At 38.5% G+C, this 18,942-nt stretch overlaps 1 protein-coding gene across 1 annotated transcript in view; it reads left to right on the top strand.

The window, feature by feature from the left end:
• atp6v1ba (ATPase, H+ transporting, lysosomal, V1 subunit B, member a) overlaps window positions 1-18,868 on the top strand; it is a 35,697-nt gene extending 16,829 nt beyond the window's left edge. Inside the window, exons 2-14 of the mRNA XM_030786843.1 lie at window positions 1,042-1,097; window positions 2,312-2,410; window positions 2,625-2,718; window positions 2,830-2,907; window positions 3,857-3,996; window positions 7,914-8,015; window positions 8,763-8,860; window positions 9,143-9,266; window positions 11,876-12,026; window positions 13,306-13,388; window positions 13,625-13,729; window positions 13,907-14,036; window positions 17,820-18,868. Of these exons, the coding sequence (XP_030642703.1) occupies window positions 1,042-1,097; window positions 2,312-2,410; window positions 2,625-2,718; window positions 2,830-2,907; window positions 3,857-3,996; window positions 7,914-8,015; window positions 8,763-8,860; window positions 9,143-9,266; window positions 11,876-12,026; window positions 13,306-13,388; window positions 13,625-13,729; window positions 13,907-14,036; window positions 17,820-17,962 (1,403 nt within the window). The 3' untranslated portion in view covers window positions 17,963-18,868. The remainder of the gene's footprint in view (window positions 1-1,041; window positions 1,098-2,311; window positions 2,411-2,624; window positions 2,719-2,829; window positions 2,908-3,856; window positions 3,997-7,913; window positions 8,016-8,762; window positions 8,861-9,142; window positions 9,267-11,875; window positions 12,027-13,305; window positions 13,389-13,624; window positions 13,730-13,906; window positions 14,037-17,819) is intronic.
• Window positions 18,869-18,942: the final 74 nt, after the last annotated feature.

Genomic DNA, 18,942 nt, shown 5'->3' on the forward strand with positions numbered 1-18,942 from the left:
TAGGGTTTCTTGGATGTTCAGTACAAATTTCAAGCCAACCCAGTGAAAAATAAGCAATTGGTGAGGCTTATAATACACATGCAAAGAATCGCAAAAATGATGAAATTTAGCTCCGAGGGCCAAACTTCAGAAATTCATAACTAGAAAAGTATTTGGAGTAGAGCTATAGGATTTTGCAAGGTCCCATGAATTTAACAGATTCCACATGAAATTTTTTTGAGAAAATCCATGACATGAACTGGGAGGTCCTAGGTGAGTACGTATGGAATGACCCTTTTAGTCTTTGATCGAATAATTAAGTAATCCTCGTTCCTGTCATCCACACTCTGTTGTCCATGAACTCAGTAAATGAAGAAGCTTAACTTTGCAGTGCTGTGGGTGGTGCACTAATGTAAATCATGTATAATTTATCAATGATTCTAACTTATTATCATAAAATCACTGCCATTCCTTGCAACCTTGCTTCAGGTACTGTAAATTTCACTGGAAAAATGATCATCTGTGTTTTTACCTTCTATCTGATGTTCAAAGTGTATCTCAAATAGTTTTTCTCAAATAGTTTACCATGGCATTTGCCTGGCCATGACATTTGGACATGGAAATGCATGAAAGCAATTTAAAGTACTCTGCAAAAGGTCAGTGTTCACAATTATATGCACAGGTGCCAAAGAAGTAACTACTCATTTCCATGTGATTGTTGGCTTTCATGGCAAATTTCATGCCTTTTTTTTCTTTTCTTTTTTTTTCCTTTTTTTTTGCACCCATTGCTGTTGTCATTGAGTGTTCCGTTGATGAAAAGGAGTCATCGTTTTCTTTCACTTGGTTCAAATATGTGTGGAATATGCTTGTTTTCAAGGGTCAAGAATTGAATAAACAGTTCCAGTGCTTGTTACGCAATTTGTTTTGTGATTGACGAGAATCGACAGAATGCACAAAAATGGAGTGGATTGTTTATAACAGGCTGTTGTTGAGGCCAGAATTTTAATATTCTTCCTTTTAAATAACATTGATTAATTTTATATTTGTTTCTCTCTGTCTCAGCTTACTCCACTGTCTCAGGTGTAAATGGACCACTGGTAATCCTGGATAATGTGAAGGCAAGTCCCCTTTTCTACATTTCTGTATATATTTTCAGCTCATTTTGGGTCAAACTTGTCTTAGCTAAAAGGTTTGACAAACATTTTATTTGTTATGAATTAAGGGTAGGCCAGTGTAGCTTTTTACTGGGCTGATAATCATGCCAATTGTTAGTAATCAAGGGGGCGAATGAACATTAATTGAGGCCGATATTCATTTGCAGCAAATATGAAAATTTTAGTTTCAAGATCAAACACAAAACCCCCCACAAAGCTTCCTTTCAAATGAATGTATATCTAATGAAATATTCAGAAAAACATAGGACATCTGATCATTGTATAAAAAAAAAATTAAAAAGTGCATAGGGGTCCCAGTGGGTACCAAAATTGTTGGTATTTTGACAAATAAATGCTTACACTATTGTTATAAATGTATAAAATCTACCAAAATCTGTCCTCACGAGATGTGTGTATTTGACTGACACATACGTGATTTATTTCACTGCCTGCACCAATCACCATTCATTTTCTATGGGCCACAGCAAAGGCAGTGGTGTTGGTGGAAGCGGTGAGAAAGAGCAGGGGAAACCAGGAACATGCCTGTTCACATGTTGAGTGGAATTGTGCTTTGATCCTAAATTGACAGCAAATTAGACAAGAATATGTAGAGTTATTCTGATGATAAATGGAGGTGGTTTAAATTATGGAGCACCCACAGCAGTAAGCTTGAGCCAGAAACCACCATGCCAACTAGTTTTTGCCAACTACAAAGTGAGCTCTGCAACTTTAGCATGCTCTTTTTATGTTTCTGCTTGGTCAAGGAAAATGCTCTCCAGAGCTGCTGTTTCTAGCGTCTCTACCACAGTTATGGAGAACAGTGTTGATTGACTATTAACTTGTCATAGTCCATGTTTTAATCAATCCAGTAATGCTGTGGGTTGAACATTGAGCCAGAGAGCAGTGGCTGCTTCAAAATAGCGCATATGTCACGTAAACTTTTTTAATTGGCAAACATATCAGTCAAAATGATTGGAAAAATGACGGATATCGGCTCTGATTATCATCTGGCACAATAATCGGGTGGAATAATCGGTCTTCCTCTAAGTTCAATACCATGACATGCACATCATGTTTTCAGTAATATTAGTTGCAGTTGGAGGATTTTGCTTATATGGTCAAATACCAGATTAATCTTATTCGGATGTGTTTAACCCCTCATTTCTATACTTGCATAGTTTCCCCGCTATGCTGAGATTGTTCACCTGACTTTACCTGATGGCACAAGGAGGAGTGGCCAAGTACTGGAGGTGATTGGCAGTAAGGCTGTCGTTCAGGTGAGAGTTAACCCCACCAAATATACAGCAAGAATTACAAGCAACATTAACATAATGTTGTATTCAAGAACTTTTCCTCAGTTAGGTTACTTAAAAGTCAGAAACTAAATTTTGAGTATGAAGGATTAGGCAATGGGAAATTGTTCTGATAGTTTGATAATGAAAACGATGGGTTGTGTTCAGAAAAACTAAATGTTGCAATGTTTGTCACCAGGTGTTTGAAGGGACATCAGGGATTGATGCCAAGAAAACTGCCTGTGAGTTCACAGGTGATATCTTGCGCACACCTGTATCAGAGGATATGCTGGGTATGTAAACACAACACTCACATACACACACAGATCACACGTTTAAAAGATTATTAAAAAAAAAAAAAAAAACAGGACTACAGGAGACTGACAAGCATTAATTTGTTGTAGGACGTGTTTTTAATGGCTCGGGCAAGCCAATTGACCGTGGCCCCAGCGTGCTGGCCGAGGACTACCTGGACATCATGGGTAAAAATAAAAAAATCTTTCCTCATTTTTTTTTCTCTCTTTCTTTATATTTATGTTACGTTTAGAAATATGGCGGCTATAGATAATTATGAGCCAGATTTAAAATACGCACCCTAAACTTTCCTCCTTAGGATGGAATGACACAAGATGTTTGAAAAAGGTCAATCGTGCGTTTAATTTCCCTTTGAGATTTCCCTTTAAGAAACCTCCTCAGTCTCATTTTAAAAACCACTTACAGATCTTAAAGCCAAGATCTGCAGGGCCTCTCTCCCTACCCTGGACCTCCATACCTCTTGCCTTCACAACAGAATGTGGCAGGGATGTTTAGATGGAGGTTAATATAACATAAATGCATTTGAGCAGAAGGAAAAGGCTACCTGGGCTATAAGTCAGAAGATATAAAGAGTCAGGGTCACTCTGTCATAAGCTTTTAGGCAGCACTCTGGTGCTCAGCTAATAGGTGTGCTGATTTCCATCACTCAGGTTATAAAAGAAAAAATAGTTTAATGTTTAAAAAAAAACAAAAAAAACAAATCCTTCATAACTAAGATTTCTCAAAGTGAGCAATATGAGCTGTGAGCTGTTCTAATGACATTGGTGTGCTATGCCAAACTTTTATTTCTCAAGCAGAGGATTATATGACAATATGTCACCAAAGTTCTAAAAATCTAAAGAGTTGCTTAAAACTGTGATGATGAAATCCTATGCTGACAAACATACCATAGTGGAGTGTTGTAGACTGACTGTTGGCAAACTGTATTGGATAGAGGGTGTTATGTCATAGACTATAATGAAGGGGTATGTCACGTGTAGCTGAAATATTTAACCACTGTTACTGCAGACCAGTTAAATATTGTCACCAGTCACAGTTTAAAGCAGAGTGAGAAGTGGTGTTCACAGTGGACAAGATAACGCCAAGTCACTGTTGTACCCCTGTGACCTCTTACAGGACAGCCAATCAACCCGCAGTGTCGTATCTACCCTGAGGAGATGATCCAAACAGGCATCTCTGCCATTGATGGTATGAATAGCATTGCCCGCGGGCAGAAGATCCCCATTTTCTCTGCTGCTGGTCTTCCTCACAATGAGGTATGTATAAGTCCCTCTAAGACTCAGCAAGTCCAATATAACTAGCTATACTGTAGACTGGTTTCTAAGAAATTCATAGAAACCACTGCTGAACTGAGTAACATTTTGAATAAAGAACTTGTTGAGAGTTCTATCTGTTCAGGTATGGACCAAATAAGGATAACTCAGCTTCAGAATACTGATGTAGTGCTAGGGTGGCATGGTGGCGCAGTGGGTAGCGCTGTTGCCTCACAGCAATAAGGTCCATAGTTCGATTCATAGTGAGATCCCAGGACCTATGAGGCCTTTCTGTGTGGAGTTTGCCTGTTCTCCCTGTGTCTGAGTGGATTTCCTCCAGGAGCTCCTCCCACAGTCCAAAGACATGTAAGTCAGGCGAATTGGAGATAGTAAATTGCCCCTAGCTGTGAATGTGTGTGTGTGAATGTGTTTGTTTGTGTGTGTCTTCCCAGCAGTGGACTGCCAACCTGTCCAGGATTAATATTTAAGAGACAAATTCATTTCAGATTGCATTTCAGATATTTGGGAGACGTTGTAATCAAAATTACCGACCTTTTGTTTATACTATTTTGATGTGGAGATTCATCCGAGTTTATTTACATAACATCCTACTGTCACTACCTCCTAGATTTAGACATCGGTATGCAATATATAATGTGGAGTGGTCGCTTGAGTGATATTAAGATGAAGAGCCCCCCCCCCACAGAACTTTGAGGTCTCAACACCTCTGAGAATGACGCATCAAAGTGCCCTTTAATAAAGCCTTACTATCCAGGTATTCAAAGCCTCAAACCTATACTGTTTAAAAAAAAAAATCAGTTATGCCCACCACACATCTTACTCAAGTATACAGTCAATGTAATCACCATAATTGGTGGTGAATTGAGTAATGTATTTGCAGTTGATATTGTTGTAATAGCGTTATTCTCCCAGTTATTCCTCTCTGTTTCCTGTTGAAACAGTCTCATCATGAGGCACACCATGTGGTGTAGGGATGACTGGTGGAGTCAACGATCATTTGCTTTTAGGCACTATATTTAAATTAAGACAATCTTTATTTGTATGATTTCCTCTTACATGTGCCTTCAAGGACTATTTCCAGAGGAAGTGCATGATTATTCCAGGCGAAACTGAATATTGTACACTAAAAGGTGGAAAAAGATTCAGTTGTTTCCTCCCTGTGGAATAGAATGTAGCAGAAAGATGGGAAAGGATTCAGGGGACATTTCAGAAGTAAGATGTGACATTTTAAGGCTTTTTTGCGCATAGGTGCAAACAGTTGCACAATCACTGACAAAACCAATTAAACAACATTATTTCAGGGCTAGAGCTGACTCTCTGAATCCAAGAGATCCTTGCCATGTGTCACTCCATAGGCCAATCAGTAAGCCACTTGGCTAGATATGCCATACACTCATTCATTTGGTGTATTATTGGAACTCATGATTTTGTCATCAGAAATCAGAAAATTTGACCAAAGTCAAAAGGCTGATTAACTTGTCTATGAATGCATGTTGGCATGCATACAGACCTTGAATCAGACAGACAACCCTGTTAGTTGTTATTGTCCATCTGCTCAGCAGACCAACCAAGAGCTTGATTTAAGTCATGCAAGTATTTGTCATTCATGCTCAGACACACTGACACATTAGTGGCTTGTCAACTTCCTCAGTAAAAAAAAGAAGAGGAGGAGCACCTTTTTATAACTGGGACACCAGCTATCCTCATTTTAGAAATTCTGGAACTTCAACACAGTTATTTATAACAGTTATTTAGACAAGAAGCCTGCTTTTCCTCAAGAGCTGCTTTCTATATATTATTCATTTTTAAAGCTCTTAAGACCTTTCTTGATAAATCAGTTACTCTCCAAAATGGTAGACAATTTGCAAATTATTTAAAATTGTGTTCTTAAAGCAGAGCCGAAAACCTGTACATTGTTGAAATTGCAATTACACAACCCCCCAGTGAACCTTTTTTTTTTTTTTTAATTAACTGCATATTCATGAAAGTGTACAATGATCCAGTACGATTTTGGTATGATTTCTCTTACTGGAGAAGCAATAGCTTATTTAGTCAGCGACTGAAAATCATTAGATTTTCAACCTTTTCCATCTCATTTGTCATTCTTTTTCCCTGTGAAGTAAGCTCTGCTTTGGAGAGTGGAACGGGCATGAGTTGAAGGATATGTCGAGAGCCCTCTCAGCGTATAAGGCAGCCATTATGGCTCTTTGGTTCTATTGAATAATTTCTGAAAAGGTGATGGTCAGCCTTGCTTTGTTTTATACTCCAGTCTCCCAAAGACCTTTCAGTTATAATCATTTGAAGTGACATTGTTATCCTTCTCCAAACATTTGTCAACCCCCCCCCCCAAAAAGCAAAGAAAACAAAAAACAACCAAACAAAAAACACTTTTCTTTTTTCATTCCTTGCATTACATAGTTGAGACACACAACAAACTGAGGAGAACAAATAGAGCAAAATTCATAACATACTACTTCTTTCCACACATATTTCTAAAGGGTTTCATCAAAGAATATTCAAAGCAAGGACAAACTGTTTACTGACAGTAAAACAATAGAAAGTTTAGGGTTGATGCCAGAAAATAGTTTAGTCACCCTAATGTTATCAAACTGCTGAGTTATTGAAAGAACAAAAAGGAAACGGAAAGAAAACTGAATACATGTAATCTTAATTATTAAATGTATCAACTACTGACTTTAAAAAGGATAGGTAGACCAAAACAAAAACCATAGCTTGACATTTAGTATATCCTTTTGCAAATTATGAACTGAAAACATTACATGAGGATTGATGTAACAAAAATAAAATAAAAAAAAAACACATTTTTTAAATGTGAAGGTGCTGTTTGGAAGTTGGAAATATAAAGAAGGTTTTTTGGCTATCAGGGCAGAGTCCAGAAGAGCATGACTGTGGTTGAAGCCATAAACGAATTAATGTAGTAAGACAATGCTGATGAAGGGAGGGGGCGGTGGATTATGGGAATTGTGAATGGCACTGATGAATATAGGATCGGTAGCTCAGCCGTGAGGTTTTAACGCTTGAGGTGGCTGTCTTCTCACCAGCCATCATCATCTACAAAAAAGGCCTCATTATAACCTCCTGGCCGGACAAAGGAGCCCCAACACTTCTGCTTTCACTAAGGCGTTAACAGAGCTCTCTGTTGTTGGCTGCAGTCACTGGAGCAGTGGGAACATGCGTGATGATGGTAATATGGCTGGGTGCTTTGAATTCAAGCAAGTGGGATTCTACTGGACCTTGAAACTGGCAATTAATGGTTCTGATTGAATTTTTACGAAAGGGCCTGTTTGACTGGCATCTGAATAAATCCCATTATGGACAGAAAATATTTGATCAAAAGCATTGCTTGAATGGCAAGCCGGATAGGACCTACAGTAAGACACGGAACAGTGTCTGCCTTGTGTTTCACTAATGATCATGGTAGAGCGCTGTTGCCGGTTGAATGATATAAAAAGTTTCTCGTTTCATTTAACAGAAGTCACAGGGTCATGGTGGGTTTTTATCTCCACTGTGGAACAGGTGCTCTGGGTCAGGGTGCAATTTGAGGTCAAACTGGATCAACAGGCAACGACCATTACATTAAGTGATGAGTGTGAAATTCCTCGTGCTTTTATTCCAAATCTGTTCTGTTGAACTGCATATGTTTGTTGTCATGCACACGGAGGTCATTTTTTAGCTCGTTTTGAAAATCCTTAATGTCTGTCTGTCTATCTGGGCTTTGTTTTCATAGATAAACTAAAAAGCACTTTATCTAAGAGGAATGAACAGATTCCCAGTTGGGTTTCATGGCCTTTAATTGAGTATTTTCAAATAAATGTATTATGGAAAACATACAGGTTGGGCGATATGGACAGCCAATGAAGTAACTTCTTTTATTTCAGATTGCTGCCCAGATTTGTCGTCAGGCTGGCTTGGTACAGAAACCCAAGGATGTGATGGATTACAGTGCTGAGAATTTTGCCATCGTCTTTGCAGCTATGGGGGTGAGTGGCCAAATCTAACAGTTTAAAGTTCAGTTTGTGATATTAAACTTGTGTACAAATGAAAATGAATGTGTTCCTCCTGGTTTGCCAGCATCTGTCACAGTTCTTGTTCCTAACTGTGTTTATGCAGACAAACGCCCCAGTCCATCTGTTTTACCTAAGCTCCATGCATTAATGCATTTTCAGCACTCTACCCCTAACTCTCCCTCCTTCACCTTGGTACTTCCCTCACAAAGCACATGTTACTGCTGCTCCAGTGCCCAGAATCTGTCCTCACACACACAGACATTATTCACAGTGAACAGGGTGGTGTCAGGTTCACCTGCTTATTCAGCTCTGAAGAACAGCCATTAACCCGGGGTTGTAGTGTCACTGACCTGGTCTCCTGCATCTGCGCCTGGCCTCGTGGCCTTGGTGTGGACCCATGGCTAATGCATTTTGTGACTGATGGGTTGTAATTTTACCTGCAGCACTTATGAGGAGGGTGGTTAAAAACACTGGTGACCCTCCAGATGGGTACGGCTCAGTGCCTCTTGTTGAAAGTCTTAGTGTAATGATGTGCTTGAGAAAGTGTTCGGAGCTTTTCTCATGTATAGGTAGAATATGTCATTTGAGTAGTCAGCAACTAATTGGGCCTCAGTAAACACTGGAGGCAGACTGTTGACGGAAACATGTTAGTATCTACTCTGAGAACATGTCTGCAGATAGTTGAAGGATGTTTGATTCACTCTAATTCTTCCATCTAAGGTGAACATGGAGACTGCACGTTTCTTCAAGTCCGACTTCGAGGAGAACGGCTCCATGGACAATGTTTGTCTGTTCTTAAACTTGGCCAATGATCCCACGTAAGTGTACCTCGCTATGCTACGACCACTCATTCTCTTGTCATCTCCTTATATGTTACTGTCCTGTGTGATAAAATTCCAAAACCTAAGCATGCTATATTTCCTCATAGTAGTAATCTTAATAAGCTGAGCCATTTTGTGTTTTTTGGAGGTCCCAAGTAAAATAAAACCCAAACAGCGAGTGAAAAGCAACTAAAACAACCACATACCACTCTTCTTTTGTCATTTATCCATGGTTTTCTAAACCACCTTGACATTTATTTTTCCTTCTTTTCATCATAGAATTGAACGCATCATTACTCCACGCCTGGCTTTAACCGCAGCCGAATATTTGGCCTATCAGTGTGAGAAACACGTCCTGGTCATCCTGACTGACATGAGCTCATATGCTGAGGCCCTACGTGAGGTAGGTTACAGTCTGTACAAAACGCTGTCCTGCATTTGTGTAACATTTGAAATGATCATTTTTCTTTAATAAACAAGTTTCTTCAGTTATGAACATGACTAACTGTACATGCTATTCTTGTTACTCACTCAAGAATATTTGTAAATCTAACTTAATTAAACATGAAATGTATCTCCTAAAGAGACATATTCAAATTGTGTTTAAGATAATCTTGTTCCAATCACACACAGTCAGAATTCACCTCAAAGGCTCCTGGCAACACATCAGCATACGTTTTTGGAGAGTAAACAGTTGTCAGGTTAAGATGCCTCCAGAGACCTGAAACGTCCACTGATTTATCTTCCCAAGAATCATCCAGAAACACAGTGTGTTGTTCTCAGATGATTTTCTTATGATGATCAAGACAAGACAGTCTGTACTCATCACTGTGAAAATTACATGTGGTCATGGTCGCATATCTTATTTCTTTGAAGAGTCTCTACAGTGTCATCATCAAACCAGATGGAAATATTTCAAGAACAGCTGAAAACTTGAATGTATCAGACATGTAAGGTCACATTTTTCCATGACCTTGCAAGAGCAAATACTATACAGTGAAAAACACACAGAAAGGATGGTCTTTGGTCCTTTCAATGTTTACACAACAGATGAATTCCATTTTCACTGTTAAGGATTTTCTCCAAGCATACCAACTCTCAGAGCTTGCTTTATGCTGTTTAAATGCGCTCTGAAGTATTTACAGCTATAGGGGAATTCTTCTATAACCTATGGAAGATTGTGTCCTTGAAATCGATGGATGTCTGTTCCCACACCCAAAACACATCACAAATTTAGTGCAGTTTTCATTAATTAAAACACTGATTCATGTTTTTTTTCCTGTATTTTTTCTTGTCTCTGGTATTTGTGTATTTGACATGTACAACACACTATTACTGAATTCGTCACTGGACATTTTAACTATCTTTTAATATTTATTTGCTTAATTTCTCCATCAAAAATGACAAGTATCAGATTGTACTGATATTTTGTGAGCAATTAAAAAGGGAACTGCCATGCTACAAGACATGTACCCATAACAAAAGCTCAGTGACTCCCTCTTGACATTTTGCGCAGTGTCAAAGGTGCCAGGAGCATCAGTGTCTTGTTTTCTGTTTGGTCAGTGGGAGCCATGCTTCTCTGCTTAGTCATTATTGAAGGATCTTTGGAGGACATCTGCCGCACAATAAATACACAATATACACGGAGTTTAAAGAAAATATTGACCAATCTGCTCAAGTGGTGTGTGAGGACACGTGTTCGTAGATAACAAGCATGACATTCTAAATAGTCTGCTATTTTGTCCAAAAGAAAGTAAACGAAAACGCAGAGTGTGGCTGTTTGAAAAATTTGCCAAGGTGTCGAGTGAATTGAAAAGCCTCTAATATCGCTACTGTTCTCTGTGAAAGGCAGGATAATGCGTTCTGGAAATGCCTTAACTTCATTATTCTTAGATGTTCACTATGAGAGAAAGGTCTTTTTTCTGAGGCAGTCTTTCTGGCTTTTTGCCTCTTTCTGGCTCGCCTCTCCCTTTCATGCCAGTGATAATCTTTTTGTGCAGCAGAACATGTTTTGATGTTTCAATGTGCCATCCACACAATACAGGTTTTAAATAGTTTATACACACGTGAAAGCGCAGCTTCCCACTGCCATTGTTAGGCTGTAACCTTGGCACACATTCGCCCCATCAGTACAGCCTCCACTGAGGCAACAGCTTGTTTGGTATGTAACCACTTCCAGAGAGAGACTGGGGGCATTAACATTTAACTTCTTCTCCCATTCAGTCGTTTCGAAGGTTGAGCTTTCCATTGAATCCACAGTTCACAAGTGTTGGCTTTCTTCAGCCCCTGAACCTGATGGTTAAATGCTTTCCCTGATACCACCGTTTTCATTTTTCTGTTGACACAAACCAGTGAAAATTGATCAGCCTTGTAGTTTTCACTGATGATTTTCTGGTCGGTTATGACAAGTGTAACAGCATTTTCCAGAGAATTGGACCCTCTCAAGATACAGGTGACACTTTAGACCATTTAACCTTTACATATGAGTACATACACACAGACAGATAAATTAGGCATACACATATTTTGGATAACCATTATCGTAGTTAACCATGCAGAACATATAGTGTATTCAGGTTGACCATTAAAAAAACATACAAGGGTTGCAGGTTAGACCAGGGAAAATCTCACAAATGCTTTGTCTTAAAAGTGAGATATTGAATTTCTACAGTCCATTTCCATCAACACTATCAGTGAATTTTTGTGAATTTCACAAAACATCCCCATCAATATTAAACCACAAAAATATTCAGTTTCCATCAACACTACAAGCAAATTTTTGTGAATTTCACTAAATAACCCTGTCAATGACAACCGCAAAAAAATATTCAGTTTCCATCAGCACTATCTGTGAATTTTTGTGAATATCACAAAATATACCCATCAGCGTTAAACCATAAAAAAAAATTGACTGGCATTTCAAGACCCGCATTTATTTATACAGAAGGCAGCTGTCTGTGAGGATGTTTTAAACGGCTCTGAAGAATGACTGTCCGGCTGTCTGTTCTGTAGGTGTCCGCCGCTCGGGAGGAGGTGCCTGGTCGCCGTGGTTTCCCTGGATACATGTACACAGATTTGGCCACGATTTATGAGCGTGCTGGACGTGTTGAGGGCAGAAATGGCTCTATCACGCAGATCCCTATCCTCACCATGCCTAACGATGGTAAGACAAGCCATGTGACTGTCTCAGACTCACACATAACCCATAACAGTTTCCTTCTCTGACCATGCCTAATGATTACTCACTGTGACCAATGACTCACACACACACACACTCTTACACTCACTCACTCACTCTCACACACACACACACACACCCTGCATACATCACATACATCCTGTGCCCATTAGAAATAAGGCAAGCTAACACACTTTATCCCCAGGCCCAACAATTGTAATGATAATGCTTGCTTTACAACGGATCCACTTTCTCAGCATGTCGAATGACTGTAATACCAGACAGCTGTCACATCGTTAACAAGCAGAGCTCAACGAATTGTCACTACATCCAATTCAAGCAAAACCACCTGGCTAATACACCACTACAGATCCTTGTTGTGAATTTGTCGAGAACACATCATTCATCAGAAGCATTTGCCTTTTTGTGCCATGGGCCAGCACACTATTATTGTCTATGTTAATTTCAAGTGTGGCCACCAGATAATGTAATACATACATGTTTTATGAAGTCTGAAACTAATGTGATTTCTGTAAATATATAATGAATATTTCAGCATGGTAGACTACATCAGACTCTACAGAATTTAGGACTCTTAACATTTCTACCTTATTGTCATTTTAATTACACTTTTCTTTAGTCTTCAAAGCATGGAGTTGGAGAAGTATGGAGTATACCTGCATCCCATTTGTTTATTTATGTAATATCATATAATAGTGAAATGATGTGAATGAATCTGAACCATGATTCTCTTTACATTCATTCAGTATTGAGATGATTTTCTGCATGGGCTATGTGTGCTGGGAGGGTGTCCTGTGATGAGCACCCCTGATTTCTTTGGTTACTATAGAAACACCCTTGTGAAAGACGTCTCTTTCTTTCTGAATGGGTGTTCCCCATTATGGCAGTGCTGGGAAACCTCTCTGTCTTTACTGTTCTGCACCTCTGTCCCTCAAATCAACAGATGGTCATTATAATGGTTCAATTCACTTAAAATGGATCAACAAAAGAAGATTTAAATGTTTGTGAGGACAAAATAGGGGAAAAAACAGAACTCCTCTGGTTTAAAAAAATGGGAATATGATGTTATTAGTGATTGCTTTGGCTTTTGTCTGCCAGATATTTTACTCAACGTGCCTTTTTAAAATGTTTTGTGAACATGAGCCCCATTATAGTTTGGGACTGTACAAGTCTTCGGGTTTACATCGACAACCTACAGAGTTCCCTTTTTCAATCACCTCCTCTCTTCTTTTCTTTTCTCCAGATATCACCCATCCCATCCCTGATTTGACTGGGTACATTACAGAGGGCCAAGTCTATGTAGACAGACAGCTGCACAACAGACAGGTATGGATAATCCCTTGGATTCTATCTTCTCCTGCCTCAATAGTACTTATGAACCGTTATCAGCTAAAATTAGTGATCATTGTTGATATCACACTATGTTTGTGAAATATTTTCGTTTATTTAACGACAGACAAGTGCCAGTTACTGCCAGCTACTCAGCTTTCCCTTCTAAGATTTTGTGTGATTTTTTTTTTTCCCCTTACCTTTCTGTCTTTTCTCATTCTCTTTTCTTAAAGATCTACCCACCTATCAATGTGCTGCCCTCTCTCTCCCGACTGATGAAGTCTGCCATTGGGGAAGGAATGACTCGTAAAGACCATGCTGATGTCTCCAACCAGCTGGTAAACAGCTTTATACTCAGTTTTCACTGAAATCATACAGTCACTTTCTCATATGACAGTTGAATGACTTCCTCGGTCTGATTGTTTTCCCTCTCTCTCTCTCTCTCTCTCTCTCTCTCTCTCTCTCTCTCTCTCTCTCTGTCTCTCTCTCTCTCTTTCTCTCTCTCTGTTCATTAGTATGCTTGCTATGCCATTGGAAAAGATGTGCAGGCCATGAAGGCTGTGGTGGGAGAGGAAGCTCTCACTTCTGATGACTTACTCTACTTGGAGTTCTTGCAGAAGTTTGAGAGGAACTTCATTGCTCAGGGTATGAGAAGCCACTATTTCTGTCTCCCTAGAGTTTGGAAGGGCCAGTGCGGTCTTCCAGTGCACCTTCATTTTGTAATTTTTCTTGTAAATTAAGCAGCCAGTTACTCCATCCAAACAGGTTTTTGGCTTTTCAACCCCTGTTTAGTCTGTCTGTATTCAGGTACCTCAGCATGTACAGTATATATATATGGGTCATTCCATGTCAAATCAGACAGAATCCAGGAAAGTGGTTGCAGCTCTGTTTCATTTTGTTCAAAGCTTGCCTATATAATGTTTGGGTCCCAAAACTAAGGACTGTAAAAAAAAAAAAAAAGTTCAATTCTAATGTTTTTATATTTTTTTGGCCGACCAGAGTGAATTTTTACACTCACAGTAACACTTATCTGGGAGTCCATGTTTAGGCATTAATATCTTAAAGTATTTTTCCTAGCCTCACCAAACTTTCTAGGATGGAAGACAAACATGTTCTTAGTATGACTGAATCATTAAAAGTTTGTACTTCATGCCTATTGATTTTCTATAAGGCCCTAGATTTGGAAAAAAGTGCAAAATTCGAGAGTGATATTGAGGGTATTATAAATCCATTTTTTGCACCCATATGGTATCAATCATTGTTTTTTTCTGCAAATACAATCTTTTATTATTTTTTTGCCATTATTTGAGGTCTCTACCACTAATGGACATGAAGTTATTAAGAATAAACCAAGGCATGGTAGCATTTTTTGGTCATTGTCATAGGACCAAAATGGTATGTGGGGTAGCTAGTAGGAACATGAAAATGTGTGTGGAAATAGCTTAATATATGGTTATTTAGTGTACAAAGTGCCAATGTCCCTCCATGTTCCTATCATAGATAAATATACATAGTTAAAGGCATTGTTGTTCCTTCTAGGAAAAAAACATCCATAATGAAGAAGCAGAGTCTTCTTTTATTATCTCTACATACGTGTGTCCCAGCCACTGAAATACTGATTGGAGTAAAGAAATACATGTTTTCTGTGGGCTCATTTTACTATAGCTCATTAATGCAAGCTATATTCTTTACTATCAGGGCCTCATTATAGAAAAAGGCATTAACTCTGATAGATGCTATATTCAGTGGAGTGGTTAAACTTTATATCCTATATTTAAAAAGGAATAAGATACTCAATAAAAGATTCAAATAACTTTATTGAAAATGGTGTGCAATCTATCAAATTCATTCATTCGCTTTCTAAGTCGCTTAGCTTAGTCAGGGTCGCTGGGGGTGCTGGAGCCTATCCCAGCGCTCATTGGGCGAAAGGCAGGGAAAACCCTGGACTGGTCACTAGTCCATTGCAGATGTAGCAGATTATGTACAAGAAGTTAAATGTAATGAAAACTGTTACCCTCTAACCATATAACTTGAACAACAGGACTGAACTGGGTACTTTCCTGGTTTTCTTGACAAGTGGAATCCCTACGTACCATTATTCACTGATTGATGGCTAGGAAGTGCTCAAAGGCCACTGCAGTATCTTCACTTGAGGGGGGCATTTAGGATACCACTTATTCCTCCTTATACCAGAGGTTATATCAGAATATTTCACTTATTTTCAATATCCATGGCCTTACTGGAGACACAATTCCCATCTCAAATGCCTCTATTCCAATGAACATATTTAAAACATGTTTATCCTTTATTTCTTACAATTCCTATGACACAGGAACTCAATATTCATGGAGATACTGAGGCAAAAAGTAATACTGAAATGGACATTTTTCTGCCATAGGTACAATATCTCTCAATTCTGTGTCTATTTTTGTATGAAGGAAAAATGGAAGGACATTGGTACTATGTACCCTTAATAACAATACATCAAACAATTTCCATGTACATTTTTATGTTCCTACTAGCTGCCCCACATACTGTTTTCGTCTTATGAAAATGACCAAAATATGCTACCACATCTTGTTTTATTCATAATATGTTCATGTCTGTTGGTGGTAGAGACCTCAAATATTACCACAAAATTTATATATATATATATATATATATATATATATATATGCGCTTTTCACCCTCGTCATTCTGTACAAGAGTCCTTGCTCAAGATGCCTTTTGTAGGGTCTATCCACTCTATATTATTTAAGATGTGTACATGTAGTATTGATTATAGTGGTGGTTCCAAAAGATCTGAAAGGCCATTGTGTCATCCCACATTAGAGAGTTCCCACACAGAACATTGGGAATTAAAAAGAAATTCCACCTACTGGCTATAGATAGTGCTGAAAAGTGCTCTCTTGAGTTCTACTTTCAGCTTTCATGCATTCACATATTGTTTTACATTGGCATTAGTATCATAGTAGGTATCTTTTTCTTACCCACAAAACACGCTGTTGGCTAGTGTGTGAATCATTTATATTGTGGTTGTTCTCAGTTTTTTAAAACATCTTTGGTATTTTTCAGTTAAGCATTGCAAGATAGCACAGCCTTCTAAAAGCTTTTGAATGTCCCTTTGTAAGAACACTGCAGTTTTATTTTTCTTCCCAGCATTTTCAAGTGTTTGTTTATAAGGACTGTCATTTGTACTATTATTTCTATTACAAGGAACGTCTTGGCATACCAAAGCAGAGGACCAGAAAATTTAGATAGAATTTGCAATGTCAGCCAGTCTGTTGTTCATCTTTTCATCCTTTTTTGCACTTTCAAACATCCCATGTCACATTTAAACTGACCAACGTGTCCTTCAGTCATAGTGTGCAAAATTTACAGGTTTTGGAGGCTTCATATTTTGAAAGATGGATTCACAGTATTATTACTAGTTGAGGAAGAAGCAAACTCTTAACACCGACACAGGAAAAAAAAAATCTTCCATTCAAAATGTTTTACAACAGAATGGCCTTCCTCAGTTTTCCAGTCTCTTGCTTGAGTTTGACCTTTTAACTTTTAAGAAATGTTAAGAAACATTGCCCAGTTTCATCTTATCAAGGATACAGGTCATTGTAATATTGCTTCTGAACAAAGCTAAAGGGATGAAACATCATTCTGAAGGAAATGTTGAGAAATTGATCAAAAAGACAGTTGACGAATGTTCTCTCCAGCTCTTAATTAAACTCCTCGTCTTACCTAGAGACTGTTTATGGCCTCTTGACAGGGGAAAATGGCTGGCCTTTACTGATCATACTTTTGCACTGGTCATATAAACCAGTGGCACTCAATATTTTCAGATAGTGACCCTGAAAATAGCACTTGAATAGACACCTACACTCTCTTCACAACGTGACAAGCACAGCCACAAATTGATGTACTGTCTCCAGACCATAAATACCAACAACAAAAAAATCAGTACATTTGGCCCCCTAAATGTGCAGTAACTTTGGCAACCATTTTACTACTAGTCTTTTGTGGTCTGATGATGTACATTTAAATGACTGTAGCCTATATTCCCTTATATTTAAACTCCAGTAATACAATAATTGTAGGCTTATTTTTCCATGTGATGTATAAATGTAATCAGGGTAACTGATCTGACTTCATTTTAGGATCTCTTTAGCTTCTTGTCACCCAGAGGTTAGGAACCCAAGATATGCACAGTATAGTGGTCAAGCAGGGAAATGTTTTTTTTTTTTTGCCCCAGCAAACTTCAATTCTGTACTATCTCAACCAGTGAATATCTCTCTCTATACCTATGTAAAACTCAAATGTTTCTGCTCCAAGTCCAGTTATGTTTACCACACACTGCTTTACTCATCCAGTCAAATGCTGTAATGCAGGATTCAAAGAGTGGTGGTTCATTTTTGTCATTTTATCCCTCTTAAGGTCCCTACGACAACCGAACAGTGTATGAAACACTGGACATTGGCTGGCAGCTTCTCCGAATATTCCCCAAGGAGATGCTGAAGAGGATTCCCCAGAGCACCCTGGCTGAATTCTACCCTCGCGAGTCTGCGGCCCGCCACTGAGCCATCCCACCCCTCTGCTTAGCACCAGTCCAACCTTGGAGATCTGGTGCTGCCCAAACCAGCCTGCCTCCCCTAAACTCTGATCTCTGATTCCACCTCTACCCAGAGTACAGAGCAATAACCTCAGTTCCTTTTATAGATGTGTTGTGTGTTGTCTGTGCTCAAGAAATTTTGTGTGCATCCGAAATGTATCCATTGTTACTGTATTATCTGTATCCTTATGTTTGGTTTTGTCTCTGATGTAAACTCATGGGATTTAACCAAGGAGTAACCAGCGTGGGTGTGTTGACGCTGCATTATGTGATCCTTGTTTGTTACCCACCCAGCCCAAAGAAAATGTCCAAAACATTTGATCTCAAAGGGAAAAGTTTAGTGTGAATTAGCTCTCTCTATTTCTTTCCCTCTTTCCCTTTTCATTGCCCTAGACATCATCCAATAATTAGTTGCTTAAAAAAATCGTTCTGGAATCATTTATCATCCATCCATTTTGCTCATTCACAATAATAAATAATTTCATAAAGCAGGAAAGGTTGTTTGACATTAAGGTTAAAATTTTCCTGTGTATCCATTTTTGACAACACAAGGAGACTAAAACATGAGTTACAAAGAAACAAAGTAAACATTTAAGTAACATGATTTTTTTTTTCTTTTTTTGTAAATTGCCCCAACCATGTGAGAAATATTACAAGGTTTGGATGAACCTGAGGGCTGTCTATTCCTATATCAGAACCTGATTTTGAACTGGATGCCACTGATATTGGCTGTAAACTAGTTAGTTTAAATAGTCTGGATTGAGGATGTTTACATGGTCTGTGTTTTAGAATATGTGATATGAAATACTAAGCATTCCTCTGCTCTCATGGCTATCTTTATTTTTGTGCATAAAGTCTGTTTCTCTGTGTTGATTTACCTGTGCCCAGATTAATTAAATTATATTATTCTGACGACTGTATTGCTGTTTGAATTCTTTGACTCGAGTC

Source organism: Chanos chanos, chromosome 10 (genome assembly GCF_902362185.1).
Source record: "Chanos chanos chromosome 10, fChaCha1.1, whole genome shotgun sequence".
NCBI lineage: Eukaryota > Metazoa > Chordata > Actinopteri > Gonorynchiformes > Chanidae > Chanos > Chanos chanos.